At 42.2% G+C, this 11,439-nt stretch overlaps 1 protein-coding gene across 9 annotated transcripts; it reads right to left on the bottom strand.

Moving 5' to 3' along the window:
• Nucleotides 1-4,339: 4,339 nt before the first annotated feature.
• On the bottom strand, nucleotides 4,340-11,215 carry LOC133912905 (F-box/LRR-repeat protein 17-like). 9 transcript variants are annotated; one of them, XR_009908919.1, is made up of 12 exons: nucleotides 10,404-11,215; nucleotides 8,571-8,672; nucleotides 8,022-8,166; nucleotides 7,758-7,942; nucleotides 7,507-7,611; nucleotides 7,283-7,380; nucleotides 6,934-7,169; nucleotides 6,765-6,831; nucleotides 6,606-6,691; nucleotides 5,426-5,535; nucleotides 4,802-4,900; nucleotides 4,637-4,723 (listed from the first exon to the last, which is right to left on the bottom strand). XR_009908919.1 is itself a non-coding variant. In XM_062355879.1 (11 exons), exons 1-10 carry the CDS (start codon nucleotides 10,940-10,942, stop codon nucleotides 4,849-4,851), a joined length of 1,593 nt encoding a protein of 530 aa, XP_062211863.1. In that variant the 5' UTR covers nucleotides 10,943-11,215; the 3' UTR covers nucleotides 4,340-4,723; nucleotides 4,802-4,848. The 9 variants fall into 9 exon arrangements, 5 of the variants coding, with proteins under 5 accessions (XP_062211863.1, XP_062211862.1, XP_062211864.1 ...); XR_009908920.1 differs by having other exon boundaries at nucleotides 4,802-4,878; XM_062355879.1 differs by lacking the exon at nucleotides 5,426-5,535 and having other exon boundaries at nucleotides 4,340-4,723; nucleotides 4,802-4,878.
• Nucleotides 11,216-11,439: the final 224 nt, after the last annotated feature.

The raw sequence follows: 11,439 nt of genomic DNA, 5'->3' as shown, positions 1-11,439 counted from the left end.
AGCTAGATAAGAAGCTAGTTATCTTGTTCGTGATCCTACGTCGTGAAGATCGAGACACCATCCGTATCAACTATAATGGAGTTCAAGGTTTTTTACGGCCCTAGATATGTCATGTATTGTGACGGTAGGGTGGATTTGAGTAACTTCCAATATATGGATACTGAATCGAATAGTCCGGGAGAGATGAGGCGGGCCCAAGTGTTAGGTTGAATAGTCCAATATGTGTTCTCCAGTGCATTGAAGTCGGACACGTGCAGGGACGTTGGCACGGAGCTACTAGACTTCATGGACTACTGGGAGTTGATCCCACCTTGGGTTGACCCGGCCAAGCTAATGGCCGATCTGCGTCGGCTCGCACGTCGTTGCCTCGATGGGTTTTGATGCGCTTCGTGCCAGAGGTTACCGGACATCGTCAAGCCTACCACACACACGAGGTCTCCGACACGTGTTCAGGCTACAGTGCCATTCTTCTACATGGAACCAACGTCATCGTCTCAGCCACCACCAGTGAACTACATGCCAACTCTTGGTTTCCGCTCGGGTGGTATAGTTCCAGGTCTGTCACTCTCAATTTGATAACTCGGGATTACACCTTATAATTTTATTATTAAGTGATGCACGATATTTGACATGGTGGAACCATGCAACAATTCCAGGCTCCTTCAACGCTGCATCAGGCTTGACGCACTCCCTATCAAACGATTGGTTCACCATCACGCTCAACGAGGAGGGTTCGTCGTAGACAACGGGGCACCTCTACCTACGCAGTCGTCGCAGCCCGACCCTAGCACCCCTGCAGACGCTGCATGGCCTCGCCACCCTTCGCGCGAGCCCCTAACGTACTCCACCGACCATGTGCGTCATAGAGCAACTGCCTGATGTAGGCCGGCAGGCGTGCCCAACAAGCGCGCTTGTGGCCAGGGCAACACTCCTTGACTGCACCATTAGATAGTATTTTGACATATTTATGTTATTTCTATTATGTGGTTGTCATGTCATTTAGGATGTTTATGTCTCTACTATGTTATCAACCATATTGTTATTACATGTATTCTTGTTCCATCCCAAAGCATAGCATCGTGCAATCGTACATGCTTTCGAACTGTATCAGTGTGTTGTCCTATCAATCAATAAATCATTCACTTGCAACTTTTCAAATAAAAACCCTTCGCATTACGAACCCTACTACTATTACACGTGCAACTAGAATACAACATTAGATGATGAGTTACAATTTATTCAATTACAAACAGCACGGTACAAGGAAATATAACATAAGGCTAAAGCAACATATCGAGATACATTGCTTCTAGTCATACTGACTTAGAATGAACTGCTAAGACTCTCCTGATTCCCAGCATCGTGCGCTAGTGGTGGAGGAGGAGAAAACTTTTGGTGACACATGCAAGGGCACCAAGGATCGAGGCATGTGATAGGATTGTCGATGTGGATGATCAGCTCATCCTCCTCTAGAGGGATTGGAATAGCATCAACCTCACGCTGCAGGTCGAAGATAAGGTCTTGCAGGTGATGGATGTACTCCTGGATGTTCTGTTCAACGGGAGGATCGACCCATCTCGTGTAGTGATGGCCTCCGCTAATGCTACCATCATACATCTGCACAACACAGTTGTATCCATGGGAGCTTTTGTCTACTCCTCTTTCGAGTAGTCGTAAGTTCGCAGATGATGGGGTGACCGAAAATCACCCTTCTGCTGCAAAGGGAAGTTGTCGAGTGGCTCCTTGTATGCACTAGGACTAACGGAACCCAGCCGTATCACCGGTGCCCTCCCCATGCCAGTATGCCCTCTAGTTCTCCCTCTCCCACCTTTAGCAGTCATTCTTTCATTGTACCTACGATTGCAACTATGCGAACCGTTTTATAGATGCACTACCACGAATAATTGTGCTAATATTACCGTTAAGCCTTACATACAACGCTTATTGTAACTTTTAATCCTAATCCAACGATTTATGATATAGCCTTTTTAGATCTAGGCTTTTCACGGAGGTACCTTTTTCAGATATAGTCTTTTTAGAAGTAGTCTTTTTCATACATAGACTTTTTAGATGTAGGCTTTTCAGACGTAACTTTTTCAGATGTAGACTTTTCATAAGTAGCCTTTTCAGACTTAGGTTTTCAAGAGAAATCTCCATGGAATCAGTCCATGAACCAATATTGATTTTTTGTATAAATAGAAACCCAGGAGGCAACTTATCCCAACAAACCAAAGCCTTCTCCTCTTACCAAAATGGCATCTGATCCTCACCCAGAAAAGTCAATATCGGATATTTTGCCTGTTAGGGTTGAAGTTCTGATGTACTGATGTGGAGACCTGTGTAGGGTTCAAAAGTCTAACGACTTATCAAACACATACGGCAGGAAGTTCTTCATGTGCTTCCACTACGAGTACGACCCACCAGAGGGCAACACCCATGGTGGCTACCACAGCCAGGTACTCACAAATTGCAGAACTCAAACACAACTATCTGTCATTTACCACTTACGAATTTTTCCTTCTTTGCAAATCTCCATCACCACTATGCGACTTCATACAATTTTTCCTTCTTTGCTAATCTCTGCTACCACTATGCGACTTCATACAGTGGATCGATAATTAGCAGAGTGAAACATATGTGTTCCTCATGCACACCCAACATCAGACGGCATGGAGACGATTTCATTAAATGAAAACCAACGAGAGGAGAGAGGCGACCCACAAATGCCTACAGGAGGAAGAGCAGAAGAGGAGAGAGGAGCAGAACTTCCTCAAAGCGAAGGTGTGTGAGGCAGATAGTGAGTGTAAGCGCGAGAAGGCACGTCAGCTTGTGCAGTTGGACCTGAGGTGGCGAGGAAGGAAAAGTACCCATGCTGCACTCTGTACACTATCAGTATTAATCGACTAGTTTTAATTCCCTAAGGTATGTTAGATTTAGAATCAGTACATGTCCAGGTTGCTTTCAAAATTATATCATGCATACCAATGTCTTCATTACTTTTTGTATGTGGCCTTTTTAAATTCCCTATAACATGTTATGTTTCTCATCAGTACATGCTTATGATGGAGTAAAAAATGTATCAAACATGCCATTATCGCTGTTAGAATCAATGTATGGCCTATGGTGGTTCCGGCACATTAACATTTTAATATTACTAGTGGTATTGTTTAGTGCCGATATATGTACTTTTTCTATGATTGTACCTCATTAAATGATTCTTTCCAAATTAAAAAATAATATTGTTAAAAACAAAAAATTACAAAAAAAAAAAAATGGGTCAGCTATCGCCTAGCCCGACAAGCATATCGGTGTCCACCCACGAGTCTGTCAGCATGCAGAGTGCCAACAAGACCCTGAGCCCACTGCCACATAGCCTGTCAACACATGGAGTGACGACAGGTGACTAGTCGGCACTCCGCGTGCTGACAGATAACTATTATTGTAATTTTGTAGATTTAGCTATTATTTTTGTAATTTTCCAATAAAGTAATATTATTAAAATAATCCATTCTTGTGCGTGTTGAGCGGAGAGGGAAGGCCATGTTGGTGTGCCACGTTAGCAGGGTTGTGCTGATTTAGGCGATTTGGACCTTGAGTGGCATGCTTAATATGTTTAGGGACCTAGGTCTGCATTTTAATAGTTGACCGATGGTATACTTTAATCTTGTATATTTCTCTGATCCCGCTAAAGGAGGAAGCATGCCATGTGCATCGAGATAGGTCATGTTTTTAAATGCCTCTCAGCTGTTTGGAACTTGCATTATCCATGTTCTTGTGACCATTTGTATTCAGCCAAGCTGCCTAGTATATGAAGGTGCAAGGTTGGCAAAAGACCTTTGGTGTTGCAAAGGAATGCGGTATCGTTATTATGAGGAATTTTTGTATGCTGTTTCCAGGTCATTAGAAAATTGTATTCACAGTCCCCGTTTGCTAAAGCTATGTCAAATTATGTGAAACATATTTTTCCCTTTGGGGATCTTGTGTCCCCTTGCAATGATGACAGGCTCCCAAGCAATCGATTAATTCTCAAATGCTCCAAGCAATACACAGCCAAGTAAACAATGGAAGCTTGAAGAATCTTGTGTTTTTTTGTTCTTCAGCTAAGTTTCAAGTATCTTGGCAGCAAGTTTGTGAATGTAAGTTCATAGCGTATGAAAATTGCTAATGCTCTGGGATATCTCCCCAAAAGATAGTTTTAACATTACAGAATCAAAACAGAATACTGTGGTAATGGATTATGGATATTTTCTTACTTACGTGTAGGGGTTGACGAATCAATATGTCCAGAAATAACTCATTCCACGTACCCTAAGAAGTTAACAAGAGTGAACCATGCATATAAGCAACAGTTCAAGGGAACCAAGCTCATTATTGTTCCAAAGAGAATACAGGATCATGGTTACAAATTATTGCTCTACCATGTTTCGTAGGAGAGTTCGAATGACTCACAGGAAACCCAATAGGAATTCATACAGATCCTAGGTACCAATCAGCAACTTATACAACAAGCAGTAAGGTTCTGATGCAATACAGCAATTATACAACGAATTAATAATATTATGTTGTGCATGATTCACATATTTGGGTGTGTACAATGCTCAGTTAACTTACTCTGGTGTTTTTTTTTTCTGAACGATGACTAGCTCCGACTATGTTATAATGGATCAAGATGCACAGTGCACTGGGTCCATCTCAATTGGATCAATTTGTTGTCCTCCGATGGCTGAAAGAAATACAAGAGTTAGACGATGTCCTGCTAAAATGGCTAGGCGACAGGCAGCTCTGAAAGATGGGAGTTTACCTGACGCTGTTCGAACTGCGAGACCTGGACCCGTTTTGAGCCATCTGCTAGCCGCTTGCATGGAAGATATGGTTCAGCTGCAGCGAACTCATTCAGAACCTGGCAAAAAATTTGGCAATACATTGGAAAAGCGAAAGACGAACAGATAATGCCCTTTCCAATTTCCATTTGCTAATGAAAAGATAGCTCAAATGACCATTCGATAAAAACAATTTGGCCAAGTTTCTTAATTGTGTCAGCTAATTTGGTGGATGCAATGAATAGGAGTCCTCTCTTTCTTTAGGAGTCTGCATTGTGATTATTAGCTAATCACTTCAGTTACTTGGCACTTTGTTTCAGTTTTAAAATTATTGAACCAAATTATAATCTTCAAGTTTGTGTTTATGTATAATAAGCCGCAACAAATTTCAAACTGTAAACTACCAATTGTCAGCTACCAGCAACATTATGGTCCCTTAAAAGATTAATGCTGGGTAATAGCATCTTCTATGGCATTCATTTCAGTCTACCACAAAAGGATTCTCCATTTATAAGTGCTCAACTCAAAACTTTGAAGGGGCAATCAACAAAAAAAGAAACCAAACATTTTACTTTTCAAGTTTAAAAGTTCAACAAAGTATATACCAGCAGTAATGTCCACATCCATGGATGGCAGAGCCACCTCATCACAAGTGTAGCTTGCCTTGAGGTGACTCGTGACCACGCACAGGCATCAGATTGAAAGTCGGCGATGCCTGAGTGATAATAATAAGTCACAAAAGGTCGATTGAACCGCTTACGGAGATCAAAGCATCAAGCACAAGCACCACTGGAGAAAAAAACTCAGCCTTCAGGATAATGATTAGTGTAGCTAGGGGTTAGGGTGTACAGGTGCCAGGTGGTGCTCCATTATAACCTGTCTATCCAGGATGTGGGTTGTTGAGCATATGCCTTGTGAAGTTAGAGGGCCTGGAACTGAGTCAATGAAGTCTATAAATGTGTTCTTCAGGGGGAGCGGCGTGACTGCTTCCAGTGTATTGAGAGAAATAAGTTACAACATCAGTACACATTACATGGTACACCGCTGCCCAATGTACAGGAACCAATGCTAATTGAAAGGTTTCTAAGCTATGGAAACTCTAATGCTGCTCTAATGCTGCTAATGCTGCTCACTCTATGCTAGACTCCAGTTCATATAAATTGCTTGATTAGGTTTTGTGGGTTGCAGGTTATCAGTGTCTGGAGGGCAAAAACAAGCGAAAAATCAAAAACCAGAATGAATTAGTTTCCCACCAAATTAGAAACGAGATACCAATTTTTACCAATTGCAAATCAAACTTTTATGTCAGTTCAATTCACTTTGTTTTATTTAGATCACCCTGATATTTTGTACTTCCTGTTTGCTAGTAGAGAGAATGATTTGCTGCCTAGTAATTAAATACTAAAATAAGCTCATCCAATAATATTCAATCTTTTGGCTAATGAACTGCTAACCAGTAAGTCGCAAAAGAATGCTTTAGCCAATAGGAAGATCCAGTTGGGCATGAGAAATGGGCTCATTAAATTAGTGCTCACTCCATTTCCAAATGCTAACATATTTGACCAAAACTTTTGTACACAAACATTTTGCACTTAACTACTCCCAAGGAATGTTTTCCCAGAATGCACCTCTTAGCTCACCACCTCATCACCTTTTCACCTCGTTGTTTGTGCTTGAGAATTAAGATACTATTAAGGGGCACTATTGGTCACATTTTCTCAATAAAATGATTGCCTAATTTCTGATTGGTCAACAGTGTCAATTATTTGCAAACAAAGGGAATACCTGATTTCTGATTGCTCCGATCAACATATCTTGGCATCCAGATGCATGGACATTCTTCAAATTTGGGCACTGAAGAAGCAGACGTTCTGCAATTCTGATTGTTAACAATGACAACTATTTTACTTGATAACCTGGGGAAAAAATGAAAGGACATGATACCTGGATGTAGATTTGTGCAAGAGTTCAGATTGAGATCATTTAATTCTGGACAATTTACATATAGAGCCTGCCATATGTGAAATGGGTTATTTAAGTTCAAAGAAATTGAGTTATAAGACTGTAAATAAGCAACAGGGCATATCAATGCTGATAAAATTCCAAGGCTTACATCTATCGCTGAACAGCCCCATAGACTGAGTTTCTTCAAATTACCATGCTTTATAATAAGCTTTTGGTGAATAGGTTGCTTTTGTAAGGTGGATGACTTTCGAATAAATCTAATGCCTCCATTGATTTCGCCAAAACATGGCCCTTCTTTTTCATTCTTCAAATTAGCGCATAGGCTCATTCCACAGTCCATGAGTTGAAGACGTGGCAACTGCGCTGTCGCTAACTGGATCCCACCTAGAAAATCACAAAAAGAATGTTTCTTACATTGGGGAATTTGAATAATGTCTGGTGAATCCATTTTCAATGGGACAGGACTAATAGGCCGCAGAAAGAAATCCAGGGCTTACGTGTGGTCACGTTTGGGCAAAGAGCAAGGAGTAGCCTTGATAAAGTATGAGGGAACGCCTTGCAGATCATCCCGACACCATTATCACTGATGCTAGATCTGGAGCATGGTCAAAACGAGTAATTGCATCAGCTAATCAAAAGTAACTTACTGATCGGAAATAAATCAGCAGCTTTTTTAATCGATAATTTAGTTTTTCTTCCAAAGAGATGAAATGAAGCTTACCCGCTTAAATCAAGCAACTCCAAGCTTGTGCATGATCGAACAATAGATGCAACAGCTGCATCTGTTATCTTTGAACCTAGAATCAAGGATAGCATACACAATCCCCTGATGAAGCCATAACGAGATTGAAATTAGAAAGTTGAAATAATACAAAACTAGAATATTGATGAGACTACTATGTTATAACTAAAAGATCTGGCAAGATTACATCAAAGAGATGGTCGGATAGAACAACCAGGATAGAAGGATACCTGAGATTAGCACTCTCTAGAGCAAGTACAGCTTCATTGGATAACTGATTTGATGATATGTGTATTTTTTTTAAGTTAGGGCATGTACCACCCAGGCCATCCATCAAAGTAACCAGATCAGTACAATCATTACTTTGTTGTGCGAAGCACAGTGAGAGCTCACTCATGCTAGGACAGTTCATGACCTGTAAGAAATGGGTCCAATGAATTAATGCAGCAAATAAATTTGCTATAACAGTGAATAGTACTAGAACACAGTATTACCGATTTTGAAAGGGAACAAAGACCTGACAGCCAAAGAATTGAAAGGCTTGAAGAGCTTAAATTAAGAAAATCCAAATTAGAGCAGCCACCAATTTTGAGGACTGTGAGAGAACACTTCTCTGAAACAAAACGACTTAGATCCTCTCTGTACACAAAATAAAGCCAGCTTAGCATATATAGGAAATGAATGTTCAAAATAAAATCAGCATTAGATGATATAGTTCGCAAATATAGTTATTTACAAATCGGCATATATTTCAAGATGACTTGTGCAGAGGGATAACCATAACTAGACTGATTTATGCAAGCAACACATAGCATGGCAATTGACAAATGACTAACGCAGTGACTTGAAAAAGAGAGCAACTAATTGCACTGCACAAGTAAAATTGTAAATAACTTTAAATTTTCATACAACCTCGCTTGACAGTATTTGACTGCTTAAGAAACTTGATCTTATTTCACAATTTTAGTTGAGGAGCTAGCATTGCAAACGAGGCAAGACATCTTTAGTACCAGTCATTTAAATTAGAACCAGGAATAACGTACCCAGTCATCCTGTTGACTGCATTGGCAGCTATGGTAATCTCGAGAGTTTTTAAACTTGGGCTAGAAAATGCAAGACGTACCAGTGTAGTGGAATCAACATCACTGCAGTAAACATAAAAGAACAAGACACATGTTAGAAGTACTACTTATTTTCACAGTAAAGAAACATACACCGGAGGATTAAAACTAGATTAACTATCTCCACTATGCCACTATGATCAGAAAAAAATAACCTAAGATTGTTGCCTGGAGCATTCATCACTACTTTTACTCCCCTCCTCTAGCCTGGAGCATTCATAACAACTTGTCCCCCGGGATACCGTATGTTAATGGGTATTCAGGTGGGCTCTTCGCCCTCCGTTGCTTCGTCAAAAAAAAAAAACACTAAGATTAATGCTTATCCTCTTTGGTGTCAACTTAAGTGCATCAGATAATTCCATTGTAGATAAGCTTCACATCAGATCATTTTGATTTAGAAACAAAAAAGACAGACTAAATACCATAAGTGCACGACTGGATCTGCATTTGTTAGCCTATTTGAAAATAATATCAAGTGGAATCTTTTTGGGACAAAGAAGTATTACATGAAGAAAAGACCTATTTGCTGGTAATCAGACAGTGTATCCAACGAAAAAAATAATAACAGGTAAAAGATGAAAAAGACTAAACAAATGAGAAAACTGAACAACAATGATAATTTGAAGAGGTTTGTCCACAGAACATGAGCGAGCTTATCAGTTATCACCAGCAAGGCTCTTCTTAGTGTTTTTCACATGTAATTCTCTGTTGCAAATTTGCAATTTGCAATTAAATAATGTCATAGTATGATATTATACCAACAAATCATGGATAATCATCAGTGATTACTGTTGAGCGAATGAGCGCTCACCAATTAGATCATGAGTACAGATTGTGGGTCTCAAAATTACAGCATTAATCAGAAAAAGAATAATGTTTTAGAAACATAAGCTTCATCAATAACAAGTAACAACAAAGAAAATATGAAACGGAAACATTTTTATTGGATTTGCAAACAGATGTATGTTTCTTTATACATATCAATCTAGCAAGCACCTTAGTACCTTACTTATAGCCACCGAGCAGCAACTATTAGCCTAAATTTGATGTCCACACACAAATTATCATAAAAACTTAGTAGGTACTTCTGGAACCAAATTCCGGGGCTTTTATCATTACTACTAGTTTGGAGTTGTATGCTTAAAATCACAGGATCACAGCAAAGGATAAGTCACACTTTGGTAATGTCCAAAAGTGGCACATTTTATTCTGATCTTGCCACACCGACCCAACCAAAGCTCACATACTATCTGGGGGCACCAAGACCTGATCTCCTCACAGAAACACAGAGTTCACATATCAAAATATGGCAAGCAGATAGCATTTCCCCTATAGTTCCATAATCATATATAGAATGCAATGCGACTTGACATGACCATTGCCCAAACTTGCTAAACCATTAGCAGATCGGGCATAAATCTCCCATATTTACCATGTCCTCTTGTCATGAGCCGACAATTAGAGATCTAAGACAGCAGCAGTAACAAACCGGACATCCGTCTTACATGGGAACTCACCCATAAATATCACCTTTGCTATCATATTTTAGTGGTTTATACTGTAGCCTATAACCAAAATTGAATTGTCGTAAGCAGAAATTACGCGCAACACAGTCCCTTCACATCGCGTCAGCCGAGCATGCGCCGATCAAAGATCCACCCATCGATCTCACGGCGGAGTGCTCAGATCGCGTCAAAATCGCACCGATCTCGATGAGATTCGTTCAGATTCGCGCGGCCAGCCGGGGTTCCTCACCTTTCCATTCGGAGCGAGAGGCGCGAGAGCCCGGGGCACCGCGGGAGCAGCGCGCCGACGAGCCCGACGCCCGCGGCGCGGAGGCGGAGCTCCTCCGTTGCCCGCCAGACCCAGCTCGCGCAGTCGCGCCAGCCGCGGCTGACCCCCGCGGCGGTCATGATCCCCCGGGGCCCGAGCCGCCGCAGCACCTCCGCCATGACCTCCCTCGGCACCGGCCGACCGCCTACCTCCACCGCCTCCCCGTCCTCCTCCAGCTCCCCCTCACCGCCTCCCATCTCCACGTCCCTGACCCCCTCCTCCACATTCGGCTTCTTCTCCGCCTCGTCGAAGGAGAGGACGCGACGGAGCCTCTGCTCCCCTCCGCCGCTGGCGCTGGCGGCCCCGGATGAGGAGGAGGGCGACGGGGTCGGGGCGGCGCCGGGCCCCGCGGCGGGGGAGGGGACGGCGCAGACGTGGCCTTTCTTGGGCTGGCCGCACCGGCCGCAGTTATAGCTCCCCCGCGACTTGGGCCGGGGCGGCGGCGCCATGGGGTCGGCCATCGGGTCGCCGGGGGGGTTAGGGTTTGGGTGCTGTTGCGTTAGGTCAGTCAGGGGATGGGGAGGCAGCGGGTGGGCCGCGCGGGAGATTGTGGAGGGATTGGCGCCATTTTTGGGGCCACGAGAGGAGACCGGGCTGATGGGGGACGGAGGGGACGGCCCCCGCAGGATTCCGTTTACCCCAGCTCCGGCCACGACGCGCCTCGCATGCACGGGGTCACAGTGAAACAAAAACGAGGGTGACGAGACGTGAGCTGCAAGTCGTTTGGTCGTGGGGATTTGCTCCGCTCTGGTCTGAAAACTGCAGGTTTTAAATTTTACCTTCAAGGCTTATTTAAAAACTATGCTTTATATTTATAGCATATATGCTTTTTTTTTAAAAAACTGAATATGACCATTTTATTCTATTTTTTAAAAAAAATTATATCTAGACTTACAACACTTATCTATAATCTATTTTAATATGTGGCAAAAACAGAGAAAGTATTTAATAAATAATA

This window comes from Phragmites australis, chromosome 3 (genome assembly GCF_958298935.1).
Source record: "Phragmites australis chromosome 3, lpPhrAust1.1, whole genome shotgun sequence".
Lineage (NCBI taxonomy): Eukaryota > Viridiplantae > Streptophyta > Magnoliopsida > Poales > Poaceae > Phragmites > Phragmites australis.
Note: the sequence above shows the minus strand (reverse complement) of the source record. Positions and strands in the feature narration are given on the sequence as shown.